This window comes from Dama dama, chromosome X, assembly GCF_033118175.1.
Source record: "Dama dama isolate Ldn47 chromosome X, ASM3311817v1, whole genome shotgun sequence".
Classification (NCBI taxonomy): domain Eukaryota; kingdom Metazoa; phylum Chordata; class Mammalia; order Artiodactyla; family Cervidae; genus Dama; species Dama dama.
The window spans coordinates 8,028,828-8,051,449 of NC_083714.1; the positions used below are offsets into that span (position 1 = coordinate 8,028,828).

Consider the following 22,622-nt stretch of genomic DNA (forward strand, 5'->3'; position numbering starts at 1 on the left):
AATGAGGAAACTGATTCCTGGAGAGTTCAGTCCGGCAGGTAGACAGGGTCCCCGGGCCAGACCCCTTTGGGGGGCTGAGGAGTGCAACTCCCGGGGGCATCCAGATAACAGCAGGCCACACAGGCACCTATGACCTGGTTGCTTCCTGTGTAAGTGGGACCACAGCTCCCTAGTTTTAGCTCACCTCAGCTTCTCTTAAGTGTCCTTCTTGGTGAGCTGTATCATCAGGCATGTCAGTTGCAGAATACCTCCCGTCAGAGGGTTCACCACCCACCTTCTCCTGTGCTCCACCTCCAGTATTGCTCTGGAAGCTTCTAACCATTCTTTGTGTGTCTCCGCTTGTTCCCACAGTCCCCAGGGAAAAGCCTTTCGCTCTAAAGTGGAGTTGATTGCATACTTCGAAAAGGTAGGCGACACCTCCCTGGACCCTAATGATTTTGACTTCACGGTAACCGGGAGAGGGAGCCCCTCCCGGCGAGAGCAGAAACCACCTAAGAAGCCCAAATCTCCCAAAGCTCCAGGAACTGGCAGAGGTCGGGGACGCCCCAAAGGGAGTGGCACCACGAGACCCAAGGCAGCCGCGTCAGAGGGCGTACAGGTGAAAAGGGTTCTGGAGAAAAGTCCTGGCAAGCTGCTCGTCAAGATGCCTTTCCAAGCTGCGCCGGGCAGCAAGGCGGAAGGGGGTGGGGCCACCACTTCGGCCCAGGTCATGGTCATCAAGCGCCCTGGCCGGAAGCGAAAAGCAGAGGCCGACCCCCAGGCCATTCCTAAGAAACGAGGCCGAAAGCCGGGCAGTGTGGTTGCCGCCGCTGCTGCCGAGGCCAAAAAGAAAGCCGTGAAGGAGTCGTCCATCCGGTCCGTGCAGGAGACCGTGCTCCCCATCAAGAAGCGCAAGACCCGGGAGACGGTGAGCATTGAGGTCAAGGAGGTGGTGAAGCCCCTGCTGGTGTCCACGCTCGGCGAGAAGAGCGGGAAGGGACTGAAGACCTGCAAGAGCCCAGGGCGGAAAAGCAAGGAGAGCAGCCCCAAGGGGCGCAGCGGCAGCGCCTCCTCGCCCCCCAAGAAGGAGCACCACCACCACCACCACCATGCAGAGCCCCCGAAGGCCCCCGCGCCACTGCTCCTGCCCCCGCCCCCACCCCCGCCTGAGCCCCAGAGCTCCGAGGACCCCGCCAGCCCCCCCGAGCCCCAGGACTTGAGCAGCAGCGTCTGCAAAGAGGAGAAGATGCCGAGAGCAGGCTCGCTGGAGAGCGACGGCTGCCCCAAGGAGCCTGCTAAGACTCAGCCCACGCTCGCCACCGCGGCCCCGGCCACAGAAAAGTACAAACACCGAGGGGAGGGAGAGCGCAAAGACATTGTCTCATCCTCCATGCCAAGGCCAAACAGAGAGGAGCCTGTGGACAGCCGGACGCCCGTGACCGAGAGAGTTAGCTGACTTTACGCAGAGCGGATTGCAAAGCAAACCAACAAGAATAAAGGCAGCTGTTGTCTCTTCTCCTTATGGGTAGGGCTCTGACAAAGCTTCCCGATTAACTGAAATAAAAAATATTTTTTTTTCTTTCAGTAAACTTAGAGTTTCGTGGCTTCAGGGTGGGAGTAGTTGGAGCATTGGGGATGTTTTTTTCTTATCGACAAGCACAGTCAGGTTGAAGACCTAACCAGGGCCAGAAGTAGCTTTGCACTTTTCTAAACTAGGCTCCTTCAACAAGGCTTGCTGCAGATACTACTGACCAGACAAGCTGTTGCCCAGGCTTCTTAGGGTGTGCCTGCACCTCCCTCCCACCCAGTCCCCCCACGTGGTCACTAGGGACAGAGAGCGCTTGAGAAGACACTCCTGGTTTGGGGGCCATCGGTACCCCAGTCTCAGCTCTCCTTCCCCCCACCCTGCCCGGCCTCGAGCTCCCCCCAACCCCCCACCCCCCTTACGCCCACCCATGTCAGGACCAGGAGGTCCGAGGCAAGAGAGACAGTTGGATCCTTTAGAGATGGTGGAGACGGCCAGTGGCTCCAGCCCGTGTGATCCCACCCATGGGGGCACACAGACGGCTCCCTGCCAGCCCCAATCCCAAATCGACCAAGACATTTCACAGGATGGGGATGTAGCATCTGTCGGCCCCGGTTCTGGCCCGGCTAGGAGGGAGGCATCCTTTGAGCCCCCCTGGGTGTCGACTGGCCTGCGCCGGAGGCGACATTGGCCCAGGGCCGGCCTCCAGCGGGTAGCGCTAAACAGAGGCCACCAAGGCCACGGGCCAAGGCCCCGGCAGACTGGCCCAGGCTGCAGCCGGCGGAGTGCCGCGGGCCAGGTGGAGGGCATCCCTAGCTGCTCAGAGCAGTTGTGCCCGCTAGTTCGAGCCTTAGTAGATGGGGCCGGGGGCCAGGGGGAAAGCAGGGGAAATGTTCTTCCAAAACTTTTCCAATTCTCAACTCCTTTAGGGACAGCTTAGAACTATTTGCACTATTGAGTCTTCATGTTCCCACTTAAAAACAAACCTGCTCTGCGAGCAAGCTAGCGGGCTTGACTTGGTGACCCTTTGTCCCTCAGGCCACTAGACGTGACGGTGTTGACAACTACCTGGATCTGTATATACCTGCGCTTGTTTTCAAGTGGGCTCAGCACATAGGGTTCCCACGAAGCTCCGAAACTCTAAGTGTTTGCTGCAATTTATAAGGACTTCCTGATTGGTTTCTCTCCTCTCCTTCGGTTTCTGTCTCCTTTCATTTCAGCCTTTTCATTTCTCCCCCTCCTCCCTCGTCCTCACTGCTCCCTTCTGTTCCAGGCAGCCGCAGTGCCCAACTGTACCCCGAGCCGACACTGGTCAGCTCAGGCCCCCAGAACTCCCCCCACCCTTGGCCTTCCTGCCGTCCGCCTCAGCCCCGGCTCCCACCCATTTCTGAGCCCTGAGGAAGCCCCAGACTCTGCTGAGTTCCCCCAGCCCTAGTACCCCAGCCTCTCTGAGGGGCACGGGAGAGGCAGGATCTTGCTCTCCCAGGACTCCCCTCCTTTGGTCAGACCCTGGATCCCAGGTCTCCTCAGCCTTCCCACTCAACGGTAGTGGGTAGGAGAAGTGGACCCAGATTGGGACTGCAGAGCCAAGGGCAGCACAGAGACTCGCTGTGGCCTGCCAGTGTCACAGAGTGGCCAAGCCCTGACCTTGGCCTATGCAGGACCCGGCTAGGGTGGGGTAGTCGGGCCGGGCAGCAGGCAGAATGAGTCCAGATACCCCCCTGACACTCCTCTGAGCAGGAGTTCTTCTCTGCTGGGCCCCGTGTGGGCTTCACTTGCTGGAGGCTGTGGGGGGTGGCTGGTACCTCATGCTTTTCCGCATCAGCACCAGGGCTGTGGTGTTGGGGCACTGAGGCTTGGGCTTGTTGCGGGGTGTTCATTGGTCAGTTTCAATTCGAGACCCTGTGCTTTTACCCTCTGTTCAGGAAGTCCTTATCTAGCTGCATATCTTCATCATATTGGTATATCCTTTTCTGTGTTTACAGAGATGTCTCTTATATCTAAATCTGTCCAACTGAGAAGTACCTTATCAAAGTAGCAAACGAGACAGCAGTCTTATGCTTCCAGAAACACCCACAAGCACGTCCCACGTGAGCTGCTGCCATGAACTGTCAAGTGCGTGTTGTCTCGTGTATTTTAGTTACTATCCCCCAGCTTTTCTCACTGCGGTGTAACCATGAAGGAGTGAAACATCTTAGAAACCATCTAGCACTTCCTTGCCAGTCCTTTAGTGATCAGGACCCCTAGTTGACAGTTCCAATCAGTAGCTTCAGAAAAAAAATGAAACCGTGTCTCTCTCTCGCAGAACGGTTAGAAGCAAGGGAGTTTGCCCTGTTCTGTTTGTGGAGTAGTAGCTGCCCTTTCTAGCATTTTTGTATCTGTTTCTTGATGCTGCAAAAGCAAGTCCCCCAACCAAACCCACTCTGCTGTCCACCCGCTGGGCTTCACTTCTGAGTCCTCCCCCAGGAAGGGATGGGAGTTGGAAGAGGGGGCGTGTCTGTCAGGTTCCCTCTTTCCTCCAAGGACAAAAGGCTCCTGGCACTCTCAGAGGACCCCTGTCCACATGAGCCCGCTGTCCAGCCCGTTTGTCATGGAGGTACCATCCGGTTTGCTGGGTCAGGTTTTGAGGCATTAATTACACTGAATCCATAAAACGGGGCTCCTGGGAATGGTCTCCAAAGCTGACCTCCCCAGCAGCTTGGCACCATCTGCTCCTGGGCCAGGGAGAGCTGGGCCTGCCATGCCCCCCTTTGACCTGTAACAGTTGATTCTGGGGCTGACTGATGGTGGTGGTCGAGAACACCGAATCTCAAGTGGCATTTCCTTTCTGCCCAGCCTGACCTACAGGCCCCTCGCTCCCCAGCTCCCACCCCTAGAGTTTCAAGGCTGCAGGTGGCACCTTAGGGTTTTCTCCCCCTTTCATCCACATTCCCTCTCCCCCAGATACAGACATTAGGAGCGAGTCACCTTTGGGCAGGTGTGCTGAAGGTCCTGTACCACTTCTGTCCTGGAGACAGGTGGACAGAAGGTTGGAGGGCAGGCTTAGCCTTGAAACTCTCACCAGCTATGTCTGGCCCAGTTGGGGAGTGTGATGTTGATTCTGTGTGTACTTGAACACTGTGAAGATTCAGGGGGCATCCCTTAGGGACTGTGTCCAGAAGGCAGGAATTGATAAGACAGCTTTCAGATACCCTAGGGGCTAGGTCCGTACGTTGGGTCTCCCTGCCCTGTGCCTGTCACTCAGCTTTCCTAACCCATGTTGTTGCTGGCGTTGACACCACAGTGAGGCGGGGCCCCTGGGCCATGGCAGGGTCCAGTACACGTCCCTTCTGCACCGTAGTCCTTATCAAAAGGCACAGGAGACCCCCAGAAATGCCCTGCTCCCCCCGCCACTCCCCTCAGCTCCCTGGACGGTGGAAGCCACAGTGGTGGCCCGGGCATGCCGGCCACAGCCAGCACCTGACTTCTCTCCTGAGCCCCCATGCCGGTGCTAGTAACAGTCTGCTCAGCGGTGGTATGCCATCTTAGAGGCCACGAGCAGTGGCGATGGGACTCGGAACAGCACCAGGTTGTCACCTGCCTCCCTGCCTGTCATTGCCGTGACAGCCATCATGAAGGAGGGTGCTTAATAGCCACAAGAACGCCGCCATCTTTGGTGGGAGAGGAGTTGGCTTAGCTGACAGGACGTCTGGATTTGAAGTGACTTCTAACAAAGCAGCGTGAGCCCAGGAGGGAACAGAGGGTGTAAAGGGAAGCCACCAGGTATGGCAGCCCGGAGCTCGTGGCGCCTGGCAGCTGAGCTCTGTACCCCTCTCCCGAGCGTTCCTGCCAGGCCCGACAGGGCTAGGGGAGGTCACAGGCATCAGCCCTAGCTTGGTGCATCCATCTCTAGTGGGGTCATGGCCCCAAATTGTTTTCCTGATGCAAGTTGCCCATGTGGGTGGCCCAGACCATCCAGACCTCGGGGAAGTGAGCTTTCTCTAGAACCTTGTGGGTGTCAGCCTACCGACCCCCTGAGTACTGGCCAGTGCCCAGGGAGGGCTGGGGCACAGGCATGTTGCCAGGCTCATAGTGGAACCTCTGCTCTCGAGCCCGACAGCCCTGCCACGTTGCGTTCCGGCTCTCAGTTGCTCTCTGCAAGGGCCCCATCTCAGCGCTCTGTGCGTGAACCTGTCTACCGGAGGGGTTTGTTGAGTCTCAGTTTTTGCTTTTTTCTCTTTTTGAAATGGTATCAATCTTTAGAAAACATAGCAGAATTGTTAGAGCTCTCTAGGATACTGCCTCACCCAGGGTCTAAAGTTCCATGTTCAAGGGGGAAAAAAGGGAACATTGAAGCCCCTTGTCAACATTGCAGAAGGAAGACTTTGAAATCTTGAGCAGGAAACTACATCTTGATGTTTCTGAGTGAATAAGAGCAAGCTTTCGCCAAAAAAAGGCTGGTCTAAGAGGACTTGGAGCCTGGCCTGCTGTGTGGTCAGCGCTGCAGGTGAAGGGGAATCCAGCCTGAAACTGCTGGGTCTGCGCCTTGGGGCCCTTGGGTCACTGGAAAATCTGTCTCTCTCTCTGTTTCTCTGTCTCTCGGGTAGTGGTCCCTGCAGGGAGACCTGCCTGTCGCGAAGCTACAGGAGCCCAGCTCCAGGTGGGAAGGGGGGTGCTCAGCAGGGAATTGTGAAGGCGCGCAATCTCCTCGCTACCTGATTGACCTGTTCCTTCCTCCTCTGTCATCTCCAGTGAGCCTACCCCAAATGCCAAGGTGTCAGGAAGAATTGGTTCGAATTAGGGCCCAGGCCACTAAGCAGGAGAGGGTGATGTCTCCTCCACAGCGTCTGCCCACGGTGCGGCCTGCCCCCGAGGACAGTCCCTGGCTCTGCCCTCCTTGGGGCCTGGGGCTGAGGGAGGGCAGGGGAGAGGACCCTCATGGAAGGGGCTCCAGCTGGGGGTTTCCAAACGTTGGGGAAACTTGCCTTGGCTCTGCCAGCCGCCGCCTCGGTCATCTATCTCCTCGATTCCTGCTCAGCGGTGAGGGGGAAAGGCCACAAGGTTTGGCTCCTGCCCAGTGGTAGTCCCTCTCCCCAAAGTGTCTGTGTGTCAAGTGACAAAGCTGTTCTTCCTGGTGACCCTGATTATATCCAGTATCTTCTAGACTATACGCATAGACCTGCTTGGTCTTTTCTCTCCTGGGCGTTTGTTTTGCTCTTTAGTTTTGCTTTTCCCTCTCCTGTCCCTTTTATTTAAATACACCAACTAGACACACAAAGCAGTTGAATTTTTATATATATATATCTGTATATTGCACAGTTATAAACTCATTTTGCTTGTGGCTACACACACACGTGCGCGCACACACACACACATACACACACACACAGACTTGTTAAAATTATACCTGTTGCTTAATTACAATATTTCTGATAACCATAGCATAGGACAAGGGAAAATTTTTAAAAACCAAAAAAAAAAAAAAGAAAAAAAACCACAAACGAAGAAAAAACAACAACAAAAAAACAAACCGACAAATCCGTCTGCTGGTCACTCATGTCCAAGCAGAGCCGTGGTCTTTCCTTGCTTCTTTCAAGGGCTTCCCAGTGCCGAGCGAAGGAGGCAGCTCCTGGGTTTCGCACTGTTTCTCCCGAGCTTGTTAGAGAGGCCCCAGGGCGCTGGCATAGGCAGGACAGTTCGTTTCAGTGGGTGGATGCAAGCGTGCTCCCTGGCTCTGGCGAAGCCCAGGATGTAGTTGACACTGCCTGGTCCCCTTTGATCTCTGGGTGGGGCAGCTGGCATTCATGGGGGTGGCCTGCCCCCCCCCCCGACACCCTCCAGTGACCCAGTCAGAGTGATGGTGTGCAGACAGGCAGCAAACCTCCCCACTGGTAGGGCCCCTTTCTGCCAAGTCCGGGGACCGCAGGGGAGACGGAAGGCCGTGTCTTGATTCAGAAAGTGTGAGCCATACCAGATAGAACATCAGGGACCCCAGAACCACACGTGTGGTCCAGCGGGTCCCTTCCAGGAGGTAGCGAAGACTCCAGAAACGTTCCTTCCTCTTCCCCCCACCCCATCCTACGAGTAATTGCATTTGCTTTTGTAATTCTTACTGAGCAATATCTGCTAGAGAGTTTAGCCGTAAGTTCTTTTTGATCATTTTTTAAGTAAGTAAAAACACCAAAAAAAAATAATAATAATATCCAGAAACTTGTTCTTCCAAAGCAGAGAGCATTATAATCACCAGGGCCAAAAGCTTCCCTCCCCGCATCATTACTTCTGAGGCCTGCATCCAGAAGAAACCCGTAGAGGCCCTTCAGGTGGCCAGGCACCCCTCAGGCCCCCAGGAGGACCTGGGCCTGGGGGCTGGGCCCCACCTTTGGTTCAGTATTAGTGGTGGGTCCCTGCCTCTTCTCCCACCCAGCCTGGGCTGGGGGGTCAGAGGAAGCTGCTGCAACCGCTGCTGTCCAGCCTCTTGCAGATGGGTGTTGGCGCATGTCCAGTTCTGCCCGAGATCTGAAGGCAGCACCGAGTTAGCCTCAGCCGGTGACCTCTCGCCTGGCCTGCCCCAGGCAGCAGGGCTCACCCGGTGCACTGTTCCTGGGTTGCTGGACGGTGGCGTGGCAAAGGCTTGCAGAACTCAAAACCTGCTCCTTCCCTTGCTCCCAAGGCCTCCTTTTCCGTTTGAGTTGTCACTGCTTCAATCAATAACAGCCGCTTCAGAGTCAGTAGTTGATGAATATATGACCAAATATCACCAGGACTGTTACTCGGTGTGCCGAGCCCACTCCTCGTGCGGGGCTCCTGTACCCGGACACTGTACCGTGTGCTGTGTTTGCGCTCCTCCCCTCCTCCGCCCTCCCCTCGTCTCTTTGGGGTTGTTTCTGTTTGGGTTTGGTTTGGTTTTGAGTTCTCCTTTTGTGTTCCAAACATGAGCTTCTCTCTACTGGTCCTCTTAACTGTGGTGTTGAGGCTTCTATTTGTGTAATTTTCGGTGGGTGAAAGGAATTTTGCGAAGTAAATCTCTTCTGTGTTTGAACTGAAGTCTGTATTGTAACCATGTTTAAAGTAATTGTTCCAGAGACAAATGCTTCTAGACACCTTTTCTTTACCAACAAAAGAATTCGGAGGGAGGGGATGGTAACCAGGAGAGGGGCTGTCCTCTTGCCCCAGGAGGGGGAGAGCCAAAGACAGGACCCCCTGCCCAGATCAGCCAGAAGCCACCCAAAGAAGTGACACCTAGAGCTGACAAATCGAATGGCTGACGTGCTGCAATTTGTGAAGTCAGAGCAAAACCAGGTTTTGGTCCACTCCCAGATTAGTAGCATCAGGATTATTTTTTTTAAGGATGGACAAGGCTGACATTCCTGCAAGGAGAGCCAGGAGGGGTGTGAGCAGAGCCACACCTCGGCGGGAGGAGGTCAGGGTGGGCTTGCGGGGCAAGGCTTGGCCAGAGGTTGGGCGTCTCCCTGGAGACCTCCACTGTGGCCACAGGTCAGGTGTGTGTGGACAGGGCATTTTGATTCAGGGGGGGCATTACCGTTCGGGGTACCATCATCAAATCCACCCCGCCCCACAGTGCACGACACTAACATAACCTCTGGATTCCCCACTTTCCCAGATGAGGAGATGATGGCAGGGTGGCGGGGGGCGCACACCCTTGGCTGTCATCTGATCCCCAGCAAAATTTGGATGTGAGAAACCACCCCCCTTCTCGTTTCATGGCAAAACCCGATCCTCTTCAGAGTAGCCGTTACCTCCCAGACACTGTTGAGGACTGACGGAACAGGGGTGGCCACGTGCTCCCTTAGCGCCCAGGGGCCCCCCCTCTTCGAGGACAGTGCTGACCATTCAGGCATGGGGCTTAGGAGCGAGAAGAACCAAGCAGGGTCACCGCCCGCTCCTGAGTCGCAGGGACCCTGGTCTCCCTGTGCAGAGGGAGCTGGCTCCAGCCCAGGAGGAAAAGGGCTGGAAGTGTGTGTGGGGTGCGGGGAGTCACCCAAGACAGACTTGGCTGGAGATGATCTCCTAAAGCCCTCTATCGCATTCACCTTCAGTTTTTGTGTTTTGGGACAATTACTTTAGAAAACTTAAGTAGGTTGTTTTAAAAACAAAAAAAATATTGATTGCTTTTTTGTAGTGTTCAAAAAAAGGTTCTTTGTGTATAGCCAAATGACTGAAAGCACTGATATATTTAAAAACAAAAGGCAATTTATTAAGGAAATTTGTACCATTTCAGTAAACCTGTCTGAATGTACCTGTATACGTTTCAAAAACACCCCCCACTGAATCCCTGTAACCTATTTATTATATAAAGAGTTTGCCTTATAAATTTACATAAAAATGTCCGTTTGTGTCTTTTGTTGTAAAACCAAGTGATTTTTTCATAAGGTTCTTTTACTATTTGAAAAGATGGGCAGCACGCAGTTTTATTTTATTTTTGTAAGTTTTTTAATACGTGTGAAAGCCAAGAATACTCAGCATGCCTTTCTAAGTGACGCGTTCGCACCTTTTGTTGGGAAGTACTGTATCCTGTGCTGTTAGCATTCTCGATAAATCTCTCTGTGAAAGTGACTCCAGGTCTGGGCTTTCATTATCAAGACAGCTCCCAGGACAGCAAGGTGGGGCACTTCCTGGGAACACACAGAAGCCAGCCGCTTTTTGGGCGCCCTGGGGAGGACAGGGCACTGGCCGGCACCCCACACCGGCCTGCCTTTGGGGTCCACCTGCCCAGAGGGGAGCTCTGAGCCGGCAGGCGGGAAGGGCCTTCTGCAGAGCAGCACAGCTTCCCTGTCCCAGAGGGCCAGGGCAGCATCCTGGCTGTCCCTGATGGGCTGCAGGGCTTTTGGAAACCCCCCAGCTCTGACTCCTCCGGTGCCTCTTGCCTGAGACCCTCCCAAGGTCTCTGCTGACCTGATCCTGGCCCGAAGGACACGCTGTGCGCCGCCGCCCCCCCCCCCCCCCCCGCCCCATTCCCAGGCTTCCGATGAGGTGGAGCGCTCTCTGGAGCTCGTGGTTCCCCTACAGCCGTCCTCCATCAGGCTGCTGATGGCTTGGAGGTGACAAGAACTGCTCAGAGTTCAGCATCACAGGCACATGTATGTGAACACAGCTACTTGGAGGTGCACTCGAGCATCCTGGCCTTAAATGGTAAAACAGAGGGTTGACATTCATGGCGTGTGTGTATCCTGAGCATCCCTGAGGTGCCAGGGCTGTCCCAGGAGCTGCAGTCCAGCAGAATTGGAAGTGGGACCAAGTCCTGGTTCACTTAGTGTGTGTGTGCCCACTAGTTCCCTCCTCAGCTTGGGAGTCTCAGTAAGAGCTGTCCCTGTCGGAAGCCACTGGGGCTCAGGGCGTGGCCGGCCTCCTCTTGGGGAGTGGCTGCAGCTTCTGGGAAGAGGCTGCCATGGAGGTGTGTCTCGGGCTGACCTGTTTTCTGCAAACCACTATTGAAGTCTCTGGATGGACAGCCTGCGGGCAGGGAGGGTGGCAGCCCTCAGGGGTCAGGATCAAGTGGACAAGGGAGTGGCTAGCGAAGACCTGCCTTTCAAACTGGCATCCAGCTGGAAAAAACAGAAGAGGAAGGTGCCCTGGCTGCTTGACAGGGGGCGGGGAGGGGTGTCGGGGAAGCAGATGAGTGCTGAGGCTGAAGAAGGACGCGCCAGGGGACGCCAGGCCATCTTCCAGCTACCTGAGTATCTGCTGGACGGAGCTGCAAGTGCAAACCCGTGAGGGTGGGAGCCCTGGCACATTCTCGGAACCCCAAGGAGTTGTGGCTGGGTTAAGGCTGCCGCTGAGTGCCAAGAGCGAGACAGGTGGGCACAAAAGGGCCACGTGGTGACAACGTCAGAAGCCGTGCTGAAAAGCTGCGATCCCTCCGAGGGCTTCAGGAACCCCGGGAAGGTCTTAAGCAGGAAAACTGGTGTGGAGTGCTTTGTGCCTAAGGAAGACCCCTGAGCCGAGAGGAGGCAGGGAAGCATGTTCGTCTAGGTTCATCTAGGTCAGAGCCCGGTGGGGAAGAGAGGAACTCCGGAGAAGTTTAGAGAGATGACAGTTTCCTGGTGGCTGCTACTGTGGCTGCTACTGCTACTGCAAATGATGGAGGCATGCCGGAGGCCTGTGGGGAGATGCCAGACAGGCCAAGTATGGCGTTCTGTGAGCTTCAGAGAAAGGGGTGGGAGCCGCCAGAGCCCGCCATCCTCATGCATGCCAAGAGGGAGGAGGGCAGCCGGAGCAAAGGTCTGTCTCTAAGAGACGTAAACACGTTTTCTGTGCTAGTGGAAGGAGAGAGCGAAGAAGCAAAGAGGGCAGATGCTGCAAAGACCTAACCACCGCTGGAGCAGGTTCCCAGAGGGCCAAGAAAAGATGGGATCCAGGACCCAGGAGGTGGGTGGAGATGCTGCGAGCTTCCAGATCTTTCTTCCTGCCCCCAGTCTCACAAGTCAGCTGCAGGGAGTCGGCAGGGAGCCCTGGTGTGACCCACATCTGACCCTGTCCCGCCTGGATGTCTTGACTCCTCTCCACCGCTTTCCCCACGAAACGGAAACCTAAAGAGGACCGGCCAGTGGCTCTCCGAAGCCCTGCTTCTAGCCCATTCTGGAAGGCCTTCGCTGTGCCCATCGTCCCTGGGGCCGAGAAACATTCTCCTGCAGCCCTCGGAGCCCTCCTCCCGCTCCGGGAAGCTCACCCGTCCGCCTAGCCGGGCCCTGGGTGCTGCCCTGGGAAGCGTGACCGCGCGCGGCGCCCCCTTGTGGCCGGGGCTGGCGGCGGCGGCGGCGGGCGAGCTGGCAGCGGCCCCGGGTACCGCCCCTTCCGGCCCGCCGGGCGTCGCACGAGGCCGCCTTAAAGGGGAAGTGAGTCAGTGTTTGCGGACCCGGCCGGCCGAGGCCCGCGCCCGCCGCGGCCCGGAGAGGCCCCGGCCCGGCGGCGGTGGCCATGGCCGGGGGGCCGGGCCCGGGAGACCCTTCGGTCCCCGGCGCCCAGCACTTCTTGTACGAGGTACCGCCCTGGGTCATGTGCCGCTTCTACAAAGTGATGGACGCCCTGGAGCCCGCCGACTGGTGCCAGTTCGGTGGGTGGCCGCAGGCCGGCAGGGGCGGGGCGGGGCGGGGCGGGCCGGGGAGCCGCGCGGGGACCCGGGCGCCGCAGCCTGACGTCCCCTGCCCCGCAGCCGCCCTGATCGTCCGCGACCAGACCGAGCTGCGGCTGTGCGAGCGCTCCGGGCAGCGCACAGCCAGCGTCCTGTGGCCGTGGATCAACCGCAACGCCCGCGTGGCCGACCTCGTGCGCATCCTCACGCACCTGCAGCTGCTGCGGGCGCGGGACATCATCACTGCTTGTGAGCGTGGCCCCGGGGACCCCTGGGACCCCCAGGACCCTGGGCCAGGGGCCACCCAGGGCTTACCCCAGAGCTCCTCCCTCCAGCCTGGGCCTAACGTCCTTTCCTTCCCCGGCCTCCCAGGGCACCCTCCCGCCCCCCTTCTGCCCCCCAGCACCACCTCCCCGACACCCAGCAGCATCTCCGCACCCTCCGAGGCTGCGGCTCCCGGCCACCGGAAGTTGCCGTCTCTGGCCTCCACCCTCCTCTCCCCAGGTAAGACAGCCCGGGTTGGGGTGGTTCGTGGGGGTTGGCCTGATGAACCTCAGGAAAGGACCCCCTTGCTCCTGGCCACACCAGTAGATCCTGCCACTGGCCTCTGCCTGCCTCTGACTGGTGTCTTTACGAAGCTTTTCCAGGCTCTCAGACTCACTCTGACTCTGAGCTCTGTCCTCGACCAAGCCCAGCTGCCCACCAGCCACCATTGCCATCTCCAGCCCCCTCATCTACCAAGGTAGGTGGGTCCTGCCCCCCACCCAGAGGTTTGATGCCAGCAAGCAGTGACAAAGCCGCCTTTGGTCCCCTAGGCCACCCCAGGCAGCCCAGCAAGGGTGGGCTGAGGCAGAGGGGAAGACACGGGACCTCACCTGATACAGGGTCTCTTCCCACAGCCCAGCCCGGAGACCCCCGTGTCCCTCCTGCCAGGGGCCCCCTCCTCTTCATTCTGCTGGCCCCTCCATGAGATTTGCCAGGGCACACACGACTTCTCAGAGGAGCTCAAGATTGGGGAAGGTGGCTTTGGCTGTGTGTACCGGGCAGTGATGAGGAACACTGTCTATGCTGTGAAGAGGCTCAAGGAGGTTTGTGGAGCATCCTCGCCAGGGCCCTCGATGGCTGTTCCCAGACTCGGGCTTTTGTAGTCCTCCCCCGCCCCCTTTGCGACCCCACAGGGTTCCTTCAGCCCTCTGATTTCGCAGTCCAGGGCCCCCAGCCCCGTGCTCCTTCTGGGCCCAGAACAGGTGGCAGGGGGGGTGGCTGTGAAGTCTGGGCCACAGGTGTCTCACACTGCCAGTCCCCCCTGCCTCATTCTCCCCGAGGGCTGCAGGAGGCCGACCTGGAGTGGACCACAGTGAAGCAGAGCTTCCAGACTGAAGTGCAGCAGCTGTCGCGGTGAGCCTGCGGGCAGGAGCAGGGCCCTGCCAGGACCGCATGTCTGGGGACCTGGCTCCCCCTTGGTCTGCAGCCTGCCAGGCCCAGGCGAGCCGGGGAACCTGGTTAGGGACCGTCCGCACCCCACACCCCACCCTGTGATGGCTGGATGGAAGGCGTGCTGGATGCTGGGAGCAGAGCTCTGAGACCCCACTGTTTCAAGTAGGTTTCGTCACCCCAACATCGTGGACTTTGCCGGCTACTGTGCTCAGAGTGGCTTCTACTGCCTTGTCTATGGCTTCCTGCCCAATGGCTCCCTGGAAGACCGCCTCCACGTCCAGGTAAGCCTTGCCCGGCCTGGCCTGGCACACTGTGTCACGCTTGGCACCTGGTCTGAGCGGGACACGGGGCCAGGGCCCTTGGCCTCGGTGAGCGGGGCCTCTCCGTGCTCAGAAGCCGAGCTCACGGGGCCTCTGAAAGGGGCCCTGTCTGCTCCCCTGGGCAAGCATTGTAGCGGAAGGGTCTTGGTGGCATCACCCAAAGGGCAAGAGGCAACAGACAGTCACTGGGCCCCATCTAGAGAGGCACCCACAGGATGCAAGGGCTGACCAAGCCCAGGACAGGAGCATCTCTGACCTGACACTTCAGCACTCAGGGGAAGCATGGATAGGCGTCAAAGACGGTGGCTCTGCAGTCTCCCCTTTCTTCCTTGTGCTCCTCCAGACACAGGCCTGGCCCCCTCTCTCCTGGCCTCAGCGACTGGACATCCTTCTGGGCACGGCCCGGGCAATTCAGTTCTTACATCAAGATAGCCCCAGCCTCATCCATGGAGATGTCAAGAGGTGAGGCGGGGACACGGCTAGCCCCTGGGGGCCTTTGAGGTTGGCAGGAGCCCTATGGCAAGGGGTGATGCTCTCACACCTCCCACCAGCAGGGACCGGGGGTGCCTGCTGCCTGGTCCCTGGGAGCCTGGCCCTGAGCGATCCCCGTGAGGACAGGGGACGTCAGGGCTGGGGTCTGCGGGTCACTGAGCATCCAGTGTGGGCCAGGGGTGGACTTGGAGGCCAAGGATGGGCCCCACTGGTGAACAGGGCCTCAACTGCAGGATGGGGCTCTGGGGGCCACTTGCTCAAAGCTTCAAGGGGCCAGAACACCACAAGCATGGGCCACGATCCGCCACTGAGGTGCACGTCAGTAGCTCTGGTCTGATTGTCTCAGGACCAGGCAGGGGGCAGTAGGTGCAGGGGTTGATGAGTCGCAGAGAGGGCTAGGGCCAGGCTGACACCACCGCCTTCTGTCCCCAAGTTCCAATGTCCTTCTGGATGAGAGACTGATGCCCAAACTGGGGGACTTCGGCCTGGCCCGTCTCAGCCGGTTTGCGGGGGCCAACCCTGGCCAGAGCAGTAGCGTGGCCCGGACTCGGACAGTGCGCGGCACCCTGGCCTACCTGCCTGAGGAGTACGTGAAGACCGGGAGGCTGGCCGTGGACACCGACACCTTCAGCTTCGGCGTGGTGAGCTGCAGGGCCCTCGGCCAGTCTGGGGGTGGGGGACCGTGGCCCCCAAAGAATCCCCCAGCAGGCCTGACCAGCTTCAGCTCCTGGGACCCGTCCTCCCCAGCTCGGGCGCCCTACGCAGTTTCACACCTTCATGTCTGTCGTTTTCCATTCCTCTGCTCCATGTGGGCCCTCCAGACCCCCCAAGCTTGAATCCCGTGAGCGGGTTCTCAGTGGCCCCAGTCTGCAGCCTGCTCTCTCTGCAGGTGCTGCTGGAGACCCTGGCTGGCCAGAGGGCTGTGAGGATGCATGGCTCCCAGCCCAAGTATCTGGTGAGTCTCCTCCCGAGGCAGGTGGGGAGGGAGAGAGGGAGGGTGGAACAATCCGGAATGCGGGGCCCCGCAGGAGCCAGTCCGGCCGCTGCTGACTCATCGTTGAGAGTAGGCAGGGCCCCAGACAGCTGTATCTGCCTGGCCGGGGACAAACCTGTGTCCCCGGCAGGTGCCATGGGCCCTTCCAGACCCCACTTGGGTTGAGGGGGGTCAGAGAGGGTGGGGTGCAGCCTGATCACAGTGGAAAGCAGAATCAAGGGACCTGGGAGAGGCAATGGTTGGGAATCGGACCATGTCCCCCCTCACCCCAGACACCTTCCCTGGGTTTTGGGGGGCAGGTCTGCTCCTCCACGGACTGACCCAGAGCCCAAAATCCGGCTCCTCTCTGCTTAGTCGGCAGGATCCTTCACACTGTATAAGCCAGTGTGTTGCCCAGGCTCGGGGCTGTTTCTGTCCATTCCCGGGTCTCGGAGGGGTCTGCGCCAGAACTGGGCACCGACTAGATCAGCACTCAGGCCCATTGTCAGCACTGCTGTGGGGCAGCATGCCAGACCCCATAGGGTCCCCGCCACGGCTTCTCTGGGCAACCACCAAAATGCTCTTTCAGAACTGTGAGGAGGTGGCAGAACCCCTTTACCCCCGCTGTGCATGGGGTGAAGGCCCAGGCCCTTGACGTGGTTGCCAGCTTTCTGTCTGTCCTCCAGACCTGGCGGCTCCCTGGTCCTCTGCCTGAGAGGCCACGCCCTCTGACCCCAGGGTCTGCTCCTGGTCCTTCCTGTCTGGTCCTGTCCCCCCAATCTCCCTGCACCCCGCCCTGTCTGGCTAGTTGTTATCTTTTGATCAGAGCCCGAGTGTCACTTGCTTGGGCCCACCCCCAGAGGGGCCTCCCTGCCGCAGTTTCCCCTGGTTTTCGAGGCATATCAATGTCTCTCCCCTCTCAGGAAGTCAGCTCTGTGAAAGCCAGCCCAGGTGCTGGGCGTGTGGCTGGATCCCAGGGTCCCAGGTCAGCACTGAGCATATGCAGACGAGGGCCAGGGGATGGCAGCGCAAGGCACGGCCCACAGGGGTCAGATTCATGTTGCATGTCCCACAGAAAGACTTGGTTGAAGAGGAGGCCGAGGAGGCCGGGGTGACCCTGAAGGGCACCCAGACCACAGTCCAAGGCGGGCCGGCTGCAGACACGTGGGCCGCCCCAGTTGCCGCCCAGATCTACAAGAAGCACCTGGACCCCAGGCCGGGGCCGTGCCCACCAGAGCTGGGCCTGGCCCTGGGCCAGCTAGCTTGCTGCTGCCTGCACCGCCGGGCCAAGAGGAGACCCCCAATGACCCAGGTAGTCCTGTGAGCTGGGGTTCGGGAAGTGCTTGAGATGCCAGTCTCCACATGTTGCTTGCCTGCCCTTTGTTTCGGCTTGAGTCCCCACTGAACCCGGCCAGGTACAGAGAGGGAGGCGATTGGCTTTTTACTGTGCCCCCTTCTGGGTGCCTGGCGCCACTGCATCTGCCTTTTTTGTGTCCCTTCCACCTCTGTCTCTCTCTTTTTTTTTAATTTATTTATTTATTTTAATTGGAGGCTAATTACTTAACAATATTGTGATGGTTTTTGTCATACATTCACATGAATCAGCCGTGGGTGTACATGTGTTCCCCATCCTGAACCCCCCCCATGTCCCTCCCCATCCCATCCCTTATTTGTCTCTCTTGAGAAAAGAAAGAAGCATCATGGAGGGCATCAGGGCAACGAGGTTTGCTTTCTCGAGGACAAAGAGAAGCCGCTCTCAGTCCTTAGCTTTAGTGGCGATGATTCTCTTCTCTGGCCCCGACCCGGAGCTGCCCTGCAGTTCCGCCACCCTCTGCGAGGACCTGGACAGGGCCACTCACCCTGAGAGCCCCGGTCCCTCCCTGCAGGTGTACCAGACACTGGAGGAGCTGCAGGTGGCGGTGGCAGGGCCATGCCTGGAGCCGGAGGCTGCCAGCCACAGCCCTCCTTCCCCGCAAGAGAACTCCTACATGTCCACCAGCAGGAGCGCCCTGAGCCGTGCCAGCCCCCGGCAGCCCCTGGTGGCACCCTCGGGGGCTCAGGCCCAGGCTACAGACTGGCCGCAAAAAGGTGCCAACCAACCCGTGGAGAGTGACGAGAGCGTGTCTGACCTCTCCGCTGCCCTGCACTCCTGGCATCTGAGCCCCAGCTGCCCTGCGGGCCCAGGGGCCCCCAGCTGGGTGCCAGCACCCCTCGGGCAGGCTGCCCGCACCCAAGGAGGTGCTGCCCGAGAGTCAAGCTTGGGGAGCGGCCCGGGTCTCCAGCCCACAGCTGTGGAAGGTACCAGCAGGGGGACCAAAGGCCTCCTTTCCGGGCAAACCCTCCCCACCCCAGCCTTCTGGGCGGAGAGACCCAGGACCCGCGGTGAAGCTCTGTCTGTGCTTAGAAAGTTGCAGGCTGCCGTCTTGGGTTGGGCTGCTCACCTGACCCAGGAAGGTCCACAGAAGGACCATCCTGGGCCATCTCATCTCGCTGTGCCATGCCCCCAGCTGATTGAGGACAGGCCAGGAGCAAGGCAGGCCCAGTCCACAACTGGACTGCAGGCCTTGCCCATAGACAGACAGAGCGCTCAGGACCTCTGTCCTTCGGGAGGGCAGGGAGGGAGCTAGGCTGGGGATGGGGAAGGCTCGCGAGGCCAGCAGTGAGTATCAGCAGGAAGTTCCCAGAGGCTCACAGGGTCCTCTCTCCACCCCAGGGCCCCTCCTGGGCAGCTCCACGTCCTCACAGCCCCCGCAGATTGTGATCAATCCAGCGCGACGGAAGATGCTGCAGAAGTTGGCGTTGTACGAGGATGGAGTCCTAGACAGCCTGCAGCTGCTCTCGTCCAGCTCTCTCCCAGGTAGCCCCCGAGAATGGTGGCCTTTGAGAAATCATGTGCTCTGGGCACAGCCCGGTCCTGTCCTGTCCCACCTCCCTGTCCTTCCAACACTCCCCCTCCCCGTAGTCCAGGATTGCCAGCCCTGCCTGTGCTTCCGAAACATGTGAAGCCCCCGCTGGGCAGGTTCCATTCAAAGAAGTGCTGCTGAGGAATGGAAACCACTAAGTCCAGAGAGCACCCTGGGAACAAGGGGGTAGGGCAGCCCCACTGTTGGCTAACTGACTGGCATTTCCTACCCACTATGCAGACTCGGGCCAGGACCTGCGGGACAGGCAGGGGCCCGAAGAGAGAGACGAGTTTCGGAGCTGAACCGCCCGCCTGGGCCGATCCCCAAACCTGGAAGTCCAAGTTCTCATGGTCAGAAGTTCTCACGGCCCTCAACCCCTTGACGGCCTGCGGGCATTGGGGGTAGGGGAGCTCCATCCGCCTGGAGGAGGGCGCGTGGTGGCCCTGGCACTCTTGGGGCTGGGCTTGGAGCCCCCTGCCCTGAGTAGGGCAGGGATATCTCTATGACCTGCCCTCGGTCCAGCATCTGCAGAAGCGGAAGGCCACTGGCTCTGGAGGGGCCAAGGAGGAGTCAGGAGTGGGCACTGCCAGTTGGGCAGGGCATCTGTAGCCCAGGGCTACAGGGTACAGAGCCGTCGAGGCGGGGCCCCTCCCAGCCTTGTAACTGGGAAACACAGAGGTGTGGCTGGCCCGTGGTTCAGTCCACAAGCTGGAAGCGGGGGTTCCAAGAGGCCCCGGGGAGTCCTGTAGCACCTCTCGCCAGGCCAGTGTCTGCAGGCTGCCCCAGGGGGGCAGAAGCTGGCCTACCACCCAGGCCACCTCTCAGTGCTGCAGACGGTCACCGAGCCAGGCCGGGCTCTCCAGACCACAAGTTCCGCCCCAGGCACAGCTTGTGGCAGAGGGGTCATGCTCCGCCCCCCTCCAGATTTGGCTTGGCACACACCATGTGTCACCCAGACTGTGAGAAGCCCCAAGAAGGCAGGAAGTTGGGAGCCAGGCAGAGAGGAAGGAAAAAGACAAGGGGACTCCGAGTTTTCGGAGCAAGTCAGGGTTTTTGTCACTGAGTGTCTCTGAGAGCAGCCCAGGGCTGTAGCAGAGGCTCCAGATGCTTCTGTGTCTGCAGTCATGAGTCACACTACAGGCCCCACATAAGCGAGGCATTGGTGGAGTCCAAGTTCTCCTGGAGTAATAAAAGCTTACCCTTCCATCTCTGGCTGTACTCATAGACTTTGTGGCAAAGCCCTGAGCTTGTCCAGGGCCTTTCTTCTCAGGGTTGACTGTCCAAACCCAGACACCAGTCTCCCACCCCATCCCCAAATCCTCTGCAGGTACTTGCTTCCTCTCCCAGTAAGCCGCCATGCTGGTAACAGGTCACACAACACTACTACCCAGCAGTACTTTCACAGGTTGTTACATTTCCCCCTATGTTACACATTTTTATTGTAAATGGCATATTTGTTTCCTTTTCTAACTGCTCCTTACTTGTGTATAGAAGCACAATTGAGTTCTGTCCATTGGCCTTACCTTCTGTGACCTTGCTTCAATTTACACATTAACTCTAATAGTTGTTTGGTAAATACTGTGGGATGGCTTATGCACACAACCATCTCATGTGCAAATAAAGACTGTTTTACCTCTTCCTTTCCATTCTGTATGCTGTTTAGCTCTTGTTCTTTTTTTCATTTCTTTCTTTCTTTATTTTTTTGTTTGGCTATACCGTGTAGCTTGTGGGATCTTAGTTCCCTGACCAGGGATTAAACCCAGGCCCATGGCAGTGAAAGCGCAGAATCCTAAACACTGACCCACCAGGGAATTCCCTTTGTTCTTTTTCTTACCTTGTTACACTAGCTAGGGCTTCTGGTCTGGTATTGAATAGAAGTGGTGAAAGGGGACATCCTTGCCTTGTTCTCAGTATTAGGTGCAAAGTGTTATATTTCACCGTGAAGCATGATGCTACCAATAGAATTGTCATAGGTGTATTTTGTCAATGTAGTAAATCCCATAAGTTGATTTTCTAATACTAAACCAATTTTATATTCCTTAGATAAAAACAGCACTTGGTCATGATGTTACCCTTTTATATATTGCTAAATTCTATTTGCTAATACTGTTTGAGAATTTTTGCATCTGTTCATGAGGGATACTGATCTGCAGTTGTCTTGTAATATCTTTACCTGGTTTTGCTATCAGATAGGCTTTCATAAAGTAAGTTGGAAAGTTTCCTTCTCCTCCTAGGTTGTTAAATGGCTCGTATATGCTTAAGTGTCACTCCTGTAAATGTTTGATGTAATCACCAGTGAAGTCCTCTGCATCTGAAATTTTTTTTTTTTTTGAGTCTTCTTTGAGGGAAGGTTTTTCATTATAAATTCAATTTCTTTAATTAGATATCAGGCCCTTCAGATTTTTTTCATGTGTCAGTTTTAGCGATTGGTGTCTTTCAAGGAATTTGCCCATTTCATCTAAGTTCACATACACTTAATAATGCCCCCTTACCCTTTGATATCTATAGGATATATAGCAATAGCCCCTCTTTCATCCCCAATACTGGTAATTTGTGTGTTTCCTTTTTCTGAATTTATTTTTGGCTGTGCTGGATCTTCACTGCTACACACAGGCTTTCTCTAGTTGTGGCGAGTGGAAGCTACTATTTGTTGGGGTGCACAGAGGCTTCAGTAGTTACAGCTCATGGGCTTAGTTGCTCTGTGGCATGAGGGATCTTTCTGGACCGGGGATTGAAGTCATGTTTCCTGCCTTGGCAGGCGGATTCCAAACCACAGGGCCACCAGGGAAGCCCCATGTCTTTCCTTTTTTTTTTTTTTAATCAGCCTAAATAGAGGCTTATCAATTTTATTGATAATTTCAAAGAAGCAAGTTTGGTTTCACTGATTTTTCTCTCTTGTCCATTTTCTCTCTTATTAAGTTCCACTATCATGTCCTTTCTTTTACTTGTGTTGGAATAATAAATCTTATTTGGGGTTTAATTTGCTCATCTTTTTTCCAACTTCTTAAAGTATAATCCTAAATCAGTGATTTTAAAAGTTTCTTTTTCTAATATAAGCATTTAAGGTTATAAATTCCCTTTGAGAACACCGTTAGCTGCATCCTACTGATTTAGATATGTTGTTTTCATTGTCATTCAATCCATAATGTTTTCTACTTTTCCTTGTGATTATTTTCTTTAATGTCTTACTTAGAGGTGTATTTAGTTTCCAAATACTTGAGGATGTTACAGATACCTGTATGTTATGTGTTTTTTAATTCTGTTGTGGTCAGAGAATCTACTCTGTATACTTGCATTCCTTTGAAAATAATTGAGACTTGCTTCATGACTTAACATATGGTTTAGCTTGGTGAATGTTCTATGTGTATTTGGAAAGAGTATATATTCGGCAGTTGGGTGGAGTATTCTATAAGTGTCAGGTCAAGATGGTTGATAGTGTTCAAGTCTCTGGATTGCAGTCTCCAGCTGTAACTCCATCTTTCTCCTTTCAATTCTTTTAGATTTTGCTGCATGTATTTTGACATTCTCTTTGGGTGCATACATGTTTAGGATTGTGTTCTTTATAAATTGGCTCTTTCAGCATCATGAAATGCCCCTCTTTATCTCTGGTAATGTTCTTTCTTTGATGTCTGCTTTGTCTGGTGTGGATAAAAGTGGCTACTCCCAACTTCCTTGTGCTTAATTTGTTCCCTGGTATAGCATTTTTTTCAGTTCTGTGTCTTTGAATTTAAAGTGCACTTATAGATGCATATGGTTCAGTGTTACTTTTTGTTTTGGTTTATCTTTTTTAACCAGTTTCATAATCTCTACCTTTTTAATTCATCTGTTTAGTCCATTTACATGTGATGGTTAGGTTTCAATTTATCAACTGCTTTTTTTTTCAGTTTATCAACTGCTTTTTATTTTCTGTCTGTCACATCTGTCC

General features: G+C 56.3%; 2 protein-coding genes across 3 annotated transcripts in view; both read left to right on the forward strand.

Moving 5' to 3' along the window:
• MECP2 (methyl-CpG binding protein 2) overlaps window positions 1–10,057 on the forward strand; it is a 59,837-nt gene extending 49,780 nt beyond the window's left edge. Inside the window, exon 3 of the mRNA XM_061137378.1 lies at window positions 352–10,057. Coding sequence (XP_060993361.1) covers window positions 352–1,435 — 1,084 coding nt within the window. The 3' untranslated portion in view covers window positions 1,436–10,057. The remainder of the gene's footprint in view (window positions 1–351) is intronic.
• A 2,308-nt stretch (window positions 10,058–12,365) lies between these two features.
• On the forward strand, window positions 12,366–19,903 carry IRAK1 (interleukin 1 receptor associated kinase 1). 2 transcript variants are annotated; one of them, XM_061137993.1, is made up of 14 exons: window positions 12,366–12,554; window positions 12,654–12,821; window positions 12,945–13,076; window positions 13,211–13,314; window positions 13,472–13,660; window positions 13,906–13,970; window positions 14,176–14,290; window positions 14,673–14,791; window positions 15,255–15,462; window positions 15,711–15,776; window positions 16,870–17,106; window positions 17,681–18,092; window positions 18,508–18,651; window positions 18,938–19,903. In XM_061137993.1, exons 1-14 carry the CDS (start codon window positions 12,419–12,421, stop codon window positions 18,997–18,999), a joined length of 2,157 nt encoding a protein of 718 aa, XP_060993976.1. In that variant the 5' UTR covers window positions 12,366–12,418; the 3' UTR covers window positions 19,000–19,903. The 2 variants fall into 2 exon arrangements, with proteins under 2 accessions (XP_060993976.1, XP_060993975.1); XM_061137992.1 differs by having other exon boundaries at window positions 12,366–12,821.
• The last annotated feature ends 2,719 nt before the right edge of the window (window positions 19,904–22,622 follow it).